This window comes from Schistocerca americana, chromosome 11 (assembly GCF_021461395.2).
Source record: "Schistocerca americana isolate TAMUIC-IGC-003095 chromosome 11, iqSchAmer2.1, whole genome shotgun sequence".
NCBI classification, from domain to species: domain Eukaryota; kingdom Metazoa; phylum Arthropoda; class Insecta; order Orthoptera; family Acrididae; genus Schistocerca; species Schistocerca americana.
In genome coordinates this window covers 153,316,577-153,333,580 of record NC_060129.1, presented here as the reverse complement: position 1 = coordinate 153,333,580, position 17,004 = coordinate 153,316,577, and the positions used below count along the sequence as shown (strand labels likewise).

Below are 17,004 nucleotides of genomic sequence, written 5' to 3'. Positions count from 1 at the left end.
TGTTTGGAAATGTTACGTGGGGACGTGGATGACATTGAATTTGAGTCAGGTATTGAAACAATTACGATAACCGATAACAAAAATTGGGTTTCATATCCTGGTGAGGTACAAGTTTGTATTTTTCTTCACTTATTTGGAAATTACTTTGCTGTGTACTTATTCAAGATCATTACTGTAAGTAATTGGATGGATAAAAAAATCTGCTCACCAAATGGTGGCAGGAGAACACGTGTATTAACAGATAATACAGTTCGCTAACTTCGGGAACCAGTGGCTTCTTCTTCTTCTTCTTCTTCTTCTTCTTCTCTCAGAAGGGTTGAAGGAGAAACAAGAGGGTTGAAGGAAGAAAACTAGTGAGTTTTAGGAAAAGGGGTAGAGTTCACAAAAGTCACCCAGAATCCCAGGTCAGGAGGGACTTACTGGGTGGGGTGAGCAGGAAAAGCGGATTGTTTGAGAGTGCACCAAATGAGATTTGAAAACCTGAGAGCTTAAATGCGGAAGGTTGGGTAATATGCGAGACAGAGATTACTGCTAAAACATCGTGCATAAACCCATAACAGCGAAAAGATAAGTGCATGGTATGTTAGAGGTGGGAGGTGGATGATGAAAAATAGGTAAGTCAGAATATGATAGGTATAGGAAACTAAGAGTGAGTGAGGAAAGGAATGATCACTGTTAAGAAGTGCTGAGACCGAAGAAATTAACAAAATAAAAGGCCAAGTGGATGGTGAGAACCTAGGACGTGTAGCCGCACCAGTGGAGTACTGAGAAACTGGTGTCTAGGGAAAAATCCTGCTGACTCTTGGTGAAACAGTCACCGAGGTCCCGAATGCTCTTCGACAGGATATTGTGTGTTGCCAGTACACACAATCTGCCTCTACACATTCATCCTAAGTGGTAACTTGGGGGTAGTTACGTCAATGTAGGAGGCCCAAGTGTTAGGTGGCAGCGGCTGTATGACGTTTAGTTTCACAAGTGGCTCTACCCCCCACTGGGTAGGTGGGTGCAGGAAGAGGATGGGATCTGATTAGCATATTGTGCAGATTGGGATGGGGACTAAAAAGTACTCTAGGTGTGGTGGCAAAGTCTGACAGAATAAACGCCACTTCATGGTATGATCTTAGGAAGTCACAGCCTTGTCGAAGTAGCTTATTCGAACACTAAAGACCGGGATAATACTGAGTGACCATTGTGTTCTCCTAAGACTTTTTGTTCAGATGCAGACAGCAACATACCAACATTCTCACCTCAGCCTTCACTGAACATAATTACTACACCAGGTTAATTCAAAAGCCTGTTTCCCAGGTCATTACATTCAATCACGGTATTGCTGATCGCTTAGGAGTACACAGTTTCTCACTCAGTATTATCCCAGTCTCGAATGTATTAATCAGCTGCTTCTACAAGGCCATGACTTCCTAAAATCATACCATGAAATAAGGTCCTCCCAATCTCAGCAATATGCTTGTCAGAATCTATGTTCCTTCTGCACTCACCTCCACTACCTTACGGTTCCTATCCTTGTGACCTCCCCATTGAGAGACTTGCCCTATGCATCGTCCCACCACCACCTTTGCCAGTTCTGTCTCCGGCAAAACATATACTATCAAATGGAGAGTCACTTTCAAAACAACACGTCAAGATACCATATGTTACGTAAAACTGCTAAACATTCTACATCGACATAACTACCACCGAGTTACCAGTTGGGATGAATGGGTGTAGGCAGAGGATGTATACTGACAACACTCGATATACTGTTGCATAGCATGCCCTGCAGCATGACAGTCGTGACCTCTGTTCCTTTTCCACCACACGTACCAGTTTTATCAGAACTCCGTAGTTGCGAACCGGTTCTTGCCACCCATCTGGCCTTTATTTACATTAATTTCTTTGGTCTCGACATTTTGGCACAGTAACTATTCCTATGTTTACTCCCTTTTAATTTTTGTCATCTTTCATTTTCTGACCTGTCTATTTTTTGTGCTCCCCCTCTATCACATACAATGCACTTAGTTTTTTGCTGTTACTAACTGGTGCATGGTGCTTTTTTTAGCAGTAATTTTTCTTGGCAAATTACTCTATTACTGTATCTTCAGATATGCCCAAAACAACACACACCACATATATATAAATAAGGCGAAGAAGGCCATGGCAGATGGACACTAGGCTTGACTCTTTCGGGAATCGTGGGGTTCTAGGCTTGATCTGCGGCCAGGTTGGGGATTTTCTCTGCCCAGGGACTGTGTTGTCCTAATCATTTCATCATCTTTTGGGAATGTGGTGAGACTGGACAGTGAAAAGATTAAGAGTTTGTACCGACACTGATAATCATGCAGTTGAGAGTCTCACAAACCAAATATCATCATCATCATCATCATCATCACGGAAATTGGTGAGATGCCATTAATAAGAAGAATCATGGGCAAGGGACACACTATTTGTAGTGTGGGGGTACGTCGAGTATTTGGATCTGACTGGATGCATACCAGGGTAGTCCACGAAGTTGCAATGACGACTGTGTCCTGATGGGCTACTGGTCAAAGCAGCTGCCTAGTAAGCAGCAGACTCTGGTTTGAATCCTAGTCTGTCACAAATTTTCAACTTCCCCCATGGATTTATATTGATGCCCACTTGCAGCCAGTGTGTGTAATTAATCTATGTCTCAATTCATAGTGACCATTCTATCAAAACCAGCGTTAGACAGACCCCACATTCAGGAACTTAGAGAGAGAGAGAGAGAGAGAGAGAGAGAGAGAGAGAGAGAGAGAGAGAGAGAGAGAGAGAGGGGGGGGGGGGGTGTTTTAACTTGCAATGGCAGTGTCAAGTGACTATTACGAAATAACAGCATATTTCACCAGTTTCAAACTTCCTGGCAAATGAAAACTGTGTGCTGAACGGGACTTGTATCTGGGACCTTTGGCTTTCACAGGCAAGTGCTCTGGCAATTAAGCCAGAAATTTTCAGCTTGGCACATGCTCCTCTGCAGCGTGAAAATTCATTCCACAAACCCCATTTTGTGCTGATTCATTGAATTTTCTCTCTGTCTTTGTTCATCAGTTCCAAATTCTCGTGCAAGTCACATTCATACATCAGTTTATAAAAGTGTCATCTTCTTTCACCTGGATGGTGGAGGGTGGGAGGTGGAGCCTACTGAACTTGATTTAATCAACCCAGGTAGCAGTAATGTTGATAGGAAAAATTGTACACAGTACAGTATTAGAACATATAGTAAGACAAACAGTGAAGAATAATCTGGTAAAAAATGACTGTGAATGTGTTATTCAGTAGGGGAATTAGCAACTGGTGTATATTGTCTGCAAATTGTAAATGCTGCTTTGAGTCACCTTCTGCTTGTAGAATTGTTTCCTTTAAGCTTTTTTAATGACATTTTAATTGTTATGAAATTTTTTCGTTTTGCAATGGATTTTACAGTCCTTGCCATATCCCGCACCTGAGTAAGCAGTTTTGCTACCTTTGAAAAATGCAATATTGCAGTGCATATGATGTTGAGAAGTATGTGCAGTGTCGGAAGGAATAGGCACCTTGGCGACGACAGTCGTTACGAAATACGTGTACATCTATACTCTGCAAGCCGCTGTAAGGTGCAGCGCAGAGGGTACGTCCCATTGTACTAGTTATTAGGGTTTCCTCCTGTTCCGTTCACATATGGTGTGTGGAAAGGATGATTGTTTGTTTGGTTGCCTCTCTGTGTGCAGTATTTTCTAATCTTGTCCTCATGATCCCTGTGTGAGTGATACGTTGGGGCTTGTATATTCCTAAGGTAACCATTTAAAGCCGGTTCTTGAAACTTTAATAGACTTTCGTGGGATACTTTTACATCTGTCTTAATAGTCTTGCCTTTTCAATTCCTTCATTATCTCTGTGACAAGTTCCCATTCGTGCTGCCCTTCTGTATATACATTCAATATACCCTGTTAGTCCTATCTGGTACAGGTTCCCATGCTTAAGCAACATTCTAGAATGGGTTGCACAACTAATTTCTATCAATCTCTTAAGGGGAGTTGGAATGCCCTATCTCGCCAATGTTAAATTTGCTAACTTTGTGTACCTTTTTCTTTGGAACTATTATCTTCAGAACTTTGAAATTCTGGCAGAGGTTTTCAGCATATATTGTGAGCCCACTGAACTAGAACCAATGTTTTCTTTTTGTTGGTATAGTATTTATGAATTTTTTACCATTAAGCCATTTTTTATTGGAAAAAGTATAACATAAACTTCCCTAGTTCAGAGAATAAGCCAGTTCTTGTCATGATTCTAGTTCAGTGGCCTCTTTGAACTGTTTTGCAGCATTTCTGAAAATTTGAATGTTGTTGGTTGAGTGGTTTATGAGATAAAGGTACATGTAACACTAAAAATGTCAAATGCCAGAAAATGCGATTAAAGTAATTTATTATGAAAATTCACAAATACCTTTTATTCTATTATCAAAAGTGTCCAGCAGAGTAATCAGGGTCATCTTCTAGTTCTTCTTCTTCACCTAGAAGCTTTCTTCTCCTTGCTGCCCTTGCTTTTTTTGTATTAAATTCAGCTGCATACTGAGCCTTCCTTACTCGCACGCTGTCCAGAAGCTGAAGACCTCTGATGGTGTTGATACCAGGAGCAATGCCGAGCCTTGCCATGACCTTTAGCCTACCCATATGACCATCATTGAATGAAATAACAGCATCACTGACTCCCCATTTCAATGTTTTTATCCCAACAAATACATTCTTAGGTACACGAGTCCAAATGAGGTTGTTGAACGACTCGTTTTGATTCTGGGTACAACCATGAAGACATTTTCGCAGAAGATCAGGATGCCCCAAGTCTCTATATATTGGTTTAATTACTTCCATAACAGCCAATGGAATATAATTTTTATGGTGATAAGGATCCCCAGTAGCTTGAGATTTTCTATAATTGCACCATGACTGAGGACCATCTGGACAAGCAAAATGTTGAGGATTATCATCAGTTGATGATCGATGTAAATATGTGGCCCATACAGCTTGTCTCATTTCCTGCAAATTATTTGCATTATTTCTTATTGCCATACCATAGTATTGTTGTAATTCATTTATAATTTTATCTGACAGGCGACCTCTAATGGTTTTACCATCTGACAAAATTTTGTCCTTCAGATTCTGTTTCAGTTTCCTTAGACGAGTGCCCATTCGTTTCTGAACATGACCGACACATTCTAGTTTAGTTATTGTCTTATTGACATATGGCATGGATTCTGTAACACTTTTGTATGCCTTGGAGTCCCCATCTCCAAGGAATTTTGTGTAAAATACTCCCCGTTCTTTTTCTGATCTGCTAAACATTTTCACAGCAGCGGCAGCCTCCATGCCTCCACTCGTACCTTCATAATTCTTGCTACATATGTGAGCTGCTTCTATCTTACCAGATGCACAATGGTAACAATGTTTAGTGAGCACTTCATAGTCCAAAACTTTACCGCTGTCCACACTAGTAACAGTAGCAACAGCATTTTTGGATGTGTGACCCCTTTTCTGCCAGGTTCCATCAAAAGCAACAGGGATATCTGGGTTTCCTTCATTTATATATTTTGCTTCACTGGCAGCAGCTTTCATTGATAAATCTGCTACAGACTGAACAGCATCTCCTATCACTTCAGTGTAATTGTCAATTTTAGCAGGTGGAGGTGGAAGATTCATTATGGCACAAAATGTTTGAGCAGCAGTATGTCCTTTACCAATTGCTCTCATTGCATACATTAGCCTGATATTACTCTCAAACAAATTGCTACTGCATGTTTTAGAGCTCCAAAAACAGGTCTCATTTTCACAACTGGCACAAACTATAGCAATTTTGCAGGAAAGTCCTATAGATTTTGTTATGTTCATATCAAAAGAACCTCCACAAAGATTACAACACAAACATTTCTTCATAAACTCAGTAAAAACAGGAAAGTCGACTAAAACATATTGTTCATTAGAAGCTTCATCTGTAATTTCACTTGCACAGTTTGATAACTTCTTTTTTGATGCACTGGTGGGCGTGTCTCCTTCACACATCTCAGCTGTACAAACGTCAGAACTTTCACCAGCATCAACAGGTGCTGAAGCAGAATCACTTGAACAAACGTTATTTGTAAATCTATTACCGCGAAACTTTCGCTTTTTAAATAATGATGCACTCCTAGGCATCGTAGAAACTACGCACTCACCACTGAAAGTCAAAACAAGACAGATAACAAACTCCAAATGAGCGACAAACTAAACTCGAGGCTCAAAACAAACACTCACAGATCAAAAACTGAACAATAAACACAGCTAGTCGTAAAAACAATGGTACCTATGGAAGGATCAAAGATTCTACAACTGAAGAGTGAAATCCACAGCCTTCTATATGTAATGTTTTCGGAAATGCGAAGATTTAAATGTGTACAAATCACAAGATGGGTAACTTTGCTGGGCGCACATGTAATTTTGAAAAATTAAATAAAAATACTTCCAATTGGAATTTCTTAACAAATTTTGCACCATTTTAAGCAGAAAATTTCAAATTAAGTTATAAGGTTAAAAACTGAAAATGTGAATTTTTTCCATTTTCCGGCATTCCAACTCCCCTTAAGTAGACTGATTGCACTACCCTAGTATTCTACCAGTAAACTGTCTGCTTTACCCATGACTGAATCTGTGATCATTCCATTTCATATCCTTACAAAGTGTTACACCCAGGCTATTGTATGAGTTGTGCGATTCCAGCAGGGCTCTTTCATATTATCGTCACAGGATACTACATTTTTTCATTTTTTTTAAGTGCATAATTTTACATTTCTGAACATTTAGACCAAGTCGGCAGTCTCTGCATGTTGAAATCTTATCAAGATCTGACTGAATATTTATGTGGCTTCTCACAGCTAGTACTTCATTATAGATAACTGTATCAGCTGCAAAAAGTCTCAGCTTACTATTAATATTCTCTGCAAGATCATTAATATGACGTGAACAACAAAGACTCTAACAGACTTTCCTGGGGCACACCTGAAGTCACTTCTACATCTGAGGATGACTCACCATCCGAGGTAACATGCTGTGTTCTCCCTACCAAAAAGTTCTCAGTCCAGTCACAAATTTCGCTTGATACCCATATGAGTGTACTTGTGACAGTAAGCATAGGTGTGGTACTGAGTCAAATACATTTCAGAAATCGAGAAATATTGGCTCTACCTGATTGTCTTGATCCAAAACTTTCAGTAAGCCATGTGAGAAAAGTGAGAGTTGGGTTTCACATTATCGATGTTTTTGAAAACCGTGCTGGTTGGCATTGAGAAGGTCATTCTGTTAGGGATACCTCATTATGTTTGAGCTCAGAATATGTTGTGTAAGATTCTAAAAAAAACTGACGTCAAGGATCTTGAATGGTAGTTTTGTGGATAACTTTTACTACCCGTTTTGTAGGCAGATGTGACCTATGCCTTTTTCCAAGAACTGGGCATGGCGTTTTGTTCAAGGGATCTATAGTAGATGATAAATAGCAGAGAGATAATTCAGCTGCAGATTCAGTATAGAATCTGACAGGGATTTATGACATGAAATGTATTCACAGTTGCGAATATGGATGACCGCCAACTCTATAATAGAATGACAACAATGAAAATTCATGCTGGACCAGGACTCGAACCCTGATTCTCACTTGCAAGCAGTCACCTTACCATTATGCTATCCAGGCATAATCCACGAGTAGACTCTAAACTTCCACATGTCGTTGACGATAGCATGCAGAAAAAATCTATTAAAATAGTGACTGTCCAAATCAGTATATACTAGCTAAATTTGCACAAAGTAAAAACTAACTGATTTATTGATGGTATAAACATTTGAGAGAGGAATTGTTACTTAATTTTATGTTATGTTTTTCTTCAACAATTTTTCCATAAATTTCCTTACATGTTTCGACCATGGGCCCTCTTCACGAGATGAAATAGGTGGATGCTAGATATCTTGTCATTGTTGTTAGTACAAATTTCAAATGCAAACATTGATGAGGTACTTCATATTGGGATATTTTGTGTTCTCAAATATGTCGTTAAATTAATAAAATTTATTTGATGAGGATTAACATACAATAGAATTGCAAAAGACTGATTATTATTATTATTATTTGTGTTTCAGGTTGATGTTCCTGCATTCCCCCCAAAGGATGGTCCGAAAGCGTCTGCCTCTGTCGTCAGGGTAGGCACTGGACCGCCACCTGGTGCTAAAACAGTAACTCCTGTTTCCTCGGCAACTTCTACTGCGTCGGACGCCATGCCCCCGCGGGCGGGAGGCAAGCCGCCAGCACGCAAGGAGGTCCCCGCCTCTGCCATCCCTGTCCACAGGTATGCTAGTGTGTGGCCTCCCTTTACACACTAGTATCATGGTGTGTGGTGCTGTAATTTTAAAGTACTGGAGAATCTCTGGTTGTGTGCGGTGACTGTTAGCTGGCAGGTGGCAGAAAAATGGGGATAAAAGTAACAATACTGTACCAGCCGTCAAGGAAATACACAACTCGAAGTTATCCCTCTGTCCTGCACCATTGCTGGTTAGTGACAATTTCAAATGTTGGTAAAAGTTTCAAAAAGAAGTATGTGACACCTGAATTTTTAGTCTAGAATATAATCGAGTACTTTCCAAAAGAAAAGTCTTGTGTGAAAATGTCGTGCGTTTCTAACGAAAAATGTCATCACAGATGAATTAGTGTATCGCTGGACCTCGTAGAAACTTTCAGCAAGAAAACTTTAAATAAAGTTATGAAAATAATTTTGGCAATATCATTATCATGTAAGAGTACATTTTATGCAGGAGAGACCCTTTGGGTGACAGTGTGCATGTACTTGGATGCCTTCTTGATGGGACAGAGAATGCTCCATTCTACCTAAACATTTATTTGCAGCTCTTATTACCCCCTTTGTCACTGCACCTATCACATAAATTGCTGGTATATGCTATACAAAAGTAATTGTAGGTACTTTCAGGCCAATGTTTCCTTTGAAGTCAAGCAAAGTATATTTTTGCAAGTTGTGTTGAAGTATACCGAGAGACTTGTCCTCAGCAAACACTCCAGGACATTTAACACAAAACTTCGTTCTTGCTAGTGCAATGACCTTGCATTACATTAAACATTTTTGTTTCTGAATCTGTAACTGAGTAAGCGAAGAAGACGAAGAAAGGAGGTTTCTGAGTAAGGATAATTAATTTTTTCACTGAAACTTCTCGGTATTTTTGCAGTTGTTGGATATTATCTTGTATTGTAGTATTGAAATACAGTTCTATGCCCTAACAATTATTTCAAAATTGTCAAATTTTCGGTTATGTCCCTTTCTTCAAGAGTCAAAACAAGTGTTCACGTCTAGAGGTTTTTGCAGATGTTAACTACACTGTCACACAATGTTAGATTGTTGTCAAATGTCGTTTTGCCCTTTATGCACATTGACCGGAGTACTATTACACTGGGCCATTGCTCCTGCATTTCTCTCATCACCGAACACATGCCAATGTACACTTGCTCGGAAGACTGGAACCACATTGGAACACACACAGTTCCACAGAAGCACAGTACATTCAGCTGGCACTGATGGAATACAGTTTTAACAGCGCACATGCAATAGTAAAGTTACAAGATCGGCAAATCACAGCTGTTAGTACCGGCGTACTGCACGGACTGGGCGTGATGGGGTGTCTAATTTTGTGACAGCCACTCCAGCTGAATGTAGCGAGATGATTTGGTTGGGGACGGGAGGCAGAGTGGAAGTAGCCGTATGTACAAAAGTCATTGGGCTGAGTTTATAATGACCACTTTCGCTTTTCTCTATGCAGACGACATTGTAAACTCGGAGCTGGCAGATGACGTTACATTCAGTGCATCAACGTATCTCTTAATGAAAACTGACTTACCTGCAAAGTGGAAGATTGCGTTTGATATCAAGTGTAAGATGGTTTAAAGTTATTTATATGTTCATGTAGATAATCGTTGGACACAATATTGATTGCGATTGGGAACAAGTGAACATCGTACCGAAGTCGTACACTTTCTTCAGACTTCTAGCGATACAGTTACTGCTGTCAGCTGATGCACTGATTTGTGCTTAGAGTGAACAATTAATATATACCTGAGATAGCTCAGCATTCCTAAAATGTGCAGTATGAATAAAAGTGCATTTTTTTTGGGTACTGTAACAGCAGGCCCAACAAATGCAAATTATTGGAATTAAATTCTGCTCATATTTGCAAACCATAAAATTTTTCTTTCTTGTTTCGTTTAAACATTTTTCAGCAATCTGTGGGTCGTTATTTTATTCAAATCTGAAGAGACAAGATATTTCATAATCTCATTGGTAGCTGAAAATTCAGAGGAAAAATAGTTTTACACCTTGTAAGAAACTACCAAAGGCCTTGTTTTCTTAAAAATGTTATCAATCATATTGTGTTTTCAGATTTCAATAAAATAAAAGATTTGTGAAGTTCTGGCTGAGTGGTTAAATGCTGCACTGCAAATTCAAAAGTCTGTAGTTTATTCTCCAGACAAAAGTAGGATTTTTATGTCACTCATCACTTCTTTCACCTCTCGAAATATTTGGGGATGTGAAAAATGCTAAGTTGTCCCATGGTTCGGAATGCATAATAAAAAGTAGGTTGCCTTATAACTGTCTGAGTGAGTCAGTTAAAAGGTAGGCGGAAGTGGATGACATCATTCCTAACAGAACTCTCTCTAATGAAGCACTGTGGCATTCAGAACAATTGGTGACTGCATTACTTAACTTGCCTGCCACCAATGTTATCAGACATGTTTGGCAAACAAAGTAACGTAAGAGAGATTTTGTAGTTTGCAAAAATAAGGGGAACTTCGCCTTAAACCGAGCGTGAGATGGGATCACATAATATTGGGACGGAACAGGACAGATATCTTTTAGTTGTAGATGCTGCAATAGTACTCATCCTGCAAAAGATGGGGTTCTGTAATTCATGAGTTTATATTCTGAAATACGCGCTCCGCTGGAGTTCACTTAATGTAAAGGACATTGCTGTCTCCCCATTTGGTAGTATGCTTTGCAGTTGACTTTGGTTTCAAGCGACTTTAAATTACGTGCTGTTAGTTAGTACCATGCAAGTGTCAATGCATGGCATCAAATGAGCACCACAGACAAGGATGGTATTTGAACTTAGCTCGATTTCGTTGGGGTATTATTTACATATGAAAATGTTTAAACATTTTGTGTTCATGAAATGCATTATCTACATATCTTAAAGGGACTAGTAATGTTGTTTTTCAGTGCAAAAACTTTGAAAACTGGTACTTTCTGCACTATGCAGCTTGCAAACGCCCCCCCCCCCTCCCCCCCCCCCCCCCCCCCCCCCCACACACACACACACACACACACACACACACACACACACACACACACACACATGCTTGTTGTTGTATCTTCCAAAGTAAAATTTCCATTGATAATGCAAGAAGAGAGGTAAAGGTAACAAAGTGTAATGCAATAAGCGTTTTTTGAATGTGATGGGGGATGTTAGGTGATAATTTTGGAAGTGACAGAAGAGGCAGACACAAAAAAAAACACACGGGGCTCATTTCACCAGGGACGGTCCCCCTGCGGCAGTGCGGGCTCCGAAAGGGGGCGAGCTGCCGTCGGCAGTTTCGCGCTCGACAGCACCCGTGTCGACGCCACGGCCTCCGTCGCGCTCACCCACACCTCCAGTGCTGCCCCTGGCAGCTCCTCATGCCCCGACTGCAGCACCGCCGCCGCCGTCCTCGCCTGCACCGGTCCCTGCGGCTGCGCCGACTGAAGATTCGCGGCCGAACGGTGAAGTTCCTGAACCGGCACCACAGCAGATAGAGAGTGAGTACAAGTAACTGTTATCACATTTTACAGTCTCAGTATGAGAGACGGTGGCAATGTTTATGACCTGCACTGCAAGTAGCACTAACTTTCTGAGTGTGTGACGTAACGCCTACGAGTGGCCGTAGTATGTGGTGCTCGAGGGTATCTTACGTGCGAGTGACACGTTATTGCGAGAACTAGAGCCATTCGGCTGACTGATTACGGCATCAAATATTGTCGTTAGAGAATAGACAACTATGGAGCACATTACCTCAGAAGGCCCTTCTGTGTGCTGAGCGTGTGTCATAGGGAAGTGTGTGGGGGATAAGGTTTGCTTGTGCGGCGTAGTGACCCGGAGCAGACGATCTCTGTGTTGCCGAGTTTTATTACAGAGAGGTGCTTAGTAAATGGTGAGTAAAATTGGGTCACTACTGAAGTGCGGTTTTGTCCTGATCTTGTGGAGAGCACTTGTCACTATACTAAAAAAATATGGCTCCACAGGTTAGTAAGGGGATCCACACAACAGTCGAGGTCTGTCTGACATGACAGTAACTGTAAGAAACCCGAATTAAGGCGGGTTCTGTATACAAAGTATTAAGAGAGAATATCCACAAGTAATTACCAATTCATATCTGTTGCTGAGGGGATACTGCTGAGTTCATAAGGATGATTGCTGTTCTGTAGGGACATCAGAAAGTAACTTCTGTGTATCTTCCCACAGTGAGACCTGTACGTAACGGGAGTGGTGTGTGGGTAGAGTGAGTAGTAGTTCCTGATGTGCACACATTGTTTTGCTGTTGTATGGAAGAAAGAGGTGCATTATGCTGTGAGACTGAAATAATGCTGCAACTGGAAATTTTTTCCAAAGTTGAAATGCACGGGACAGTAAGGTTCCCTGAGCAAAAAGTTTAAATTTCACTCGTATTGACTATGAAATTGTGGCTGTACACGAACCAAATGCAATGTTGCATCCATTCGTAGTGAAACTGTCAACACAATGCCCCCACAGACATGAATGATGCCAGTCAGGAAGTCAAGATATTGCACCGTGTGATTCCATCTTACAGCAAGCTGAAAGAATATCTGAGGGGAAAGATTTTCTAACAGCGAGGGCTTCTGCACAGTGGTTCTCGTATGGCTCTGTGGCTGAGGAGCAGATTTCTGTCTCCGAGGAATTGAGAGATAGGTAGAATGTTTCAGCTGTTGTTTACTGAGGCTTGTGATGTTTGTTGAAAAATAGTGACAAATGTGTCTCTCTGTAGGGACAGCATTTAGTAAAAGTTCCTGAGGCTACCATGAATATATGAAGTCGCTACATATATTCATCGGTGTGATAAATTGTTTTCAGGGCAGTGTTTCTTATATTAAGATAAATTTTCAGCAACTGGTAAAATTATTTGGAGTAATGCATCTTGAGCCTTGAACTGTGCATGTACAACTTTATTTCTCAACCAGTTAATGCTTATTACAAGCATCATCACTGAAGGACTAGAAATAAAATAAGACAGAAGACATTCATGGTGTAGACAGTCAAATATTGTGTGGATGAAGAGAAAATCACCTACAGTACTTTCAGAGATGAACAGTCAAAAACCAAAATGGCATTAACATTAAAAGGGCACCATCATATGTTGCATGTAAATAAATGTCATGATGAAGTGTGTACATACATTGAAACTGACTTCATGATATTCATACAGGTAGTGTCACGAATAGAAGATAACAAACAATATAGTGGAAGGAAACATTCCACGTGGGAAAAATTATATATAAAAACAAAGATGAGGTGACTTATCGAACAAAAGCGCTGGCAGGTCGATAGACACACAAACACAAACATACACACAAAATTCAAGCTTTCGCAACAAACTGTTGCCTCATCAGGAAAGAGGGAAGGAGAGGGGAAGACGAAAGGAAGTGGGTTTTAAGGGAGAGGGTAAGGAGTCATTCCAATCCCGGGAGCGGAAAGACTTACCTTAGGGGGAAAAATGGACAGGTATACACGGTCTTTAAATATGTCTGCTTGTGTCTGTATGTGTGGATGGATATGTGCGTGTGTGCGAGTGTATACCTGTCCTTTTTTCCCCCTAAGGTAAGTCTTTCCGCTCCCGGGATTGGAATGACTCCTTACCCTCTCCCTTAAAACCCACTTCCTTTCGTCTTCCCCTCTCCTTCCCTCTTTCCTGATGAGGCAACAGTTTGTTGCGAAAGCTTGAATTTTGTGTGTATGTTTGTGTGTCTATCGACCTGCCAGCGCTTTTGTTCGGTAAGTCACCTCATCTTTGTTTTTATATAGAAGATAACAAACAGGTATACATTGTCAAAATATCACAAAAGATGACATACTGAAAGAATATCAAACGCAAAGAAGGATCGTCACATACCAACAACCTTATTATCATGCAAATGGTTAGCAGCAACAGAAATGGTGTCCGAAACTTGAAGTTTATCGGTGACCAAACAACACTTAGTTTAATTCTAGTAGTATCCAATAATAAATCCTTATTATCAAAATGTATTGTAACAAGATGTAATGAAAAAGGAAATAAACATAAGTAATTACCAATTATGTGTACTACATATAATTTTAGTTTTATTTTATGTCTATCCTCCAGCGAAGATGTACGGAATAAGTGAAACCTGTTGAGAAATAAAGTTGCTTATGTACAACTGATGGCTGAAGATGCTTTACTTAAAGTATGTGATGGCTGTAAACATTTAATCTTTATAAAGTTCTGATAAAATTGTTTTATTCTTTCTGCAGGTATGGTGAGGTTAATAAGCCACTCAAGTGTGTGTTATAGGTGGCAAACATGGCGAGTATTATGTCAAAAAGAGTCAGAATTTTGAGAGCACCTAAATTGTGCTGGGCAGAGTCGGAAGCACGTAGCACTCACCCCAGTCTTGCTGTCACTAGGGTAGGCAATGGCGGGAGTGTGGGATGGGACAGAGAGCACACTGGAATTGCCACAAAGCATTCTCCCATCTATTTCTGTGTAAAACGCATCTTGCAGTTGCGTTCTAATACGAACATCATTACAGCTCGTAGCTCTCCTGCCGAATACTGCCACCTTTGTGATGGTGCCGAAATTAGTGTTTCTATTCAAGTGGTGGCTGCCGTAGTGGAAGTCACGAACTGACATGCGTCACTTGTGTAAAACAATGCCATAGCTGTAACGGCAGCTATGTTTTGTCACATTAAGGTATGGCAAACTGAGATCATTTTTGTGTCCACCTTGGATACTCCCTGTAACTGCTGCACCAAGTGGAAGCACCACTTGCAGCCGGAACATTGGCCATCAGGGGGAGTTCCATTGTCCCTCACATTGGACATGCAACAAAAAAAATTTTGCAAGAATTTTCAGTATGATTTCTATCAGCATGCAAAGGATAATTGAAAAATAGTAGGTTCTAACAAAGTGTGATTTTTTTATGCAAATGTCATTTTCTTCTCCCAGAAAATTCACACAGAAGCGAGCGAAGAAAGTAGACTTTTGATTCAGAATGTTCACATCAGATTCTGACCAAAATCGTATGTAGAATTTTGAGTAAATCACATTCAAAACTTTGGGTTCAATTTTTTGTAGTTAAGCTTATATTTACAGTCGGCAGTCCGTGAACCATACAATACTCCTTCCAGAATAAAAAAAGGCCCTTCTCCATTTATGTGACACTCTGTATGAAAGTTTTAATGGGCTCGCCTGATACGAAGGTCTAGCCCATTCATAATTTCCATGATGCATGTTAGGCTGTCATTGAAATTACGTATGCCACATTGCCTGCGATGTTTACTATTTCTTTTCCCCCACCGAATGGGTTTCGGAGAAATTTTTTCGCGTAACAGCTTGTAACTCGATAATGGAGTTCCTGGTGAAATTGGTGTGAACACTGCAATAATCCCAGAGAACGTTGTAAGCCAGAAATAGAAATTTTCGAAAATTTCGAAGAAAAGTACCCCGCTAATGAAGTGGATACTTTTTGTCGGTTGTAGCCTATGGCAAAATAAATGACCACTCCCTGTTCACAGTAGTTTCTAATGTAACCTGATAAAATCTCAGTACCAGGGGAGTGAATGGTCTAATTTTCAAGTTAATACTTACACAATTCATGTAAATTTATTAACACTTACGTCCAGTCAATTTTCAATACATTATGAGTAAAGGACATGAAAACTTAACATTTATTTTTGGCTGAATCCACTGTGTGTGTGTGTGTGTGTGTGTGTGTGTGTGTGTGTGTGTGTGTGGCGCCCTATTATTCGTAGCCATGCAAGCCACACTTCATAACCTAACAGATAGATCTGACAAGGCACTTAGCGTAGAAGTAGAATAGATGATAATTCTATTCACGCATTAGGGAAAAAATTTTCGCAGTGTTGAAAGATGTTGACATGTTTAGTTTCCTTGTCACCGTGAACATTACAAACTGTGAAAGCGCACACGATTGGAGGAATCGAGAATCCCTTCTGTAATTGTGATGGTCGCAAATGAACTCGGTAAGGGGCAAGGGTTAGCCTGTTCGCTCATTTCAGAATGAGATCAGAAAACAATTAATAATTTACAACATGAAGAATTCATAATGGTTACCGTGCAATAGGTTGGAAGAACTGTAAATGAGGTACTTCAGGGCTGAACTCTGCCAGAATATGGCAAGACTACTGTTGAAAACGCGAATCTCTTAAAACTGCCCTTTTAAAGCACCTGCATTCCCTTTGTTTACGTGGGGCTCCGAAAACAGGATTTTGTAAAACTGATTCCCCAATTCTGCTTTTGGTTGATCCTGTAAACACTCCAATATTGAAGTGTGGATCTAGTTGCCGGATGTTAACTTCAGTCGACTTTTGTTTTGATGTAAATGCCGAACTATTTCTGAAACGACTTACATTGTCAGACTGCCTCATTTGGGATGGTGGAAATCAGCTAATGTGGATGCAGTGGCTTTATATGAGACTGAGTGTGAAGTTATCTACCTCTAATATTCAATTTGAAAGTTTCGTCCAGCAGGCTGACTAAATTGGAAATGAGAATGGCTGAGTTCCGTATGCAATATTTTGACTGCAAAACTGTTTCAGCTTTTAATGTGCAAAGAAGACAGTGAAAAAGTTTCTGAAATTTGGTTTTCATCTCCTGGAAGCTGTGTTGCCTGGAAACATGGTGATTATA

General features: G+C 40.3%; 1 protein-coding gene across 13 annotated transcripts in view; it reads left to right on the top strand.

Annotated features, from left to right (window-relative positions):
* LOC124554092 (eukaryotic translation initiation factor 4 gamma 1-like) overlaps nt 1–17,004 on the top strand; it is a 656,327-nt gene that overhangs the window by 500,839 nt on the left and 138,484 nt on the right. For all 13 annotated transcript variants that reach the window (XM_047128148.1, XM_047128144.1, XM_047128153.1 and 10 more), the window contains 2 exons: nt 8,148–8,353; nt 11,601–11,860. In XM_047128148.1, the coding sequence (XP_046984104.1) occupies nt 8,148–8,353; nt 11,601–11,860 (466 nt within the window). The remainder of the gene's footprint in view (nt 1–8,147; nt 8,354–11,600; nt 11,861–17,004) is intronic.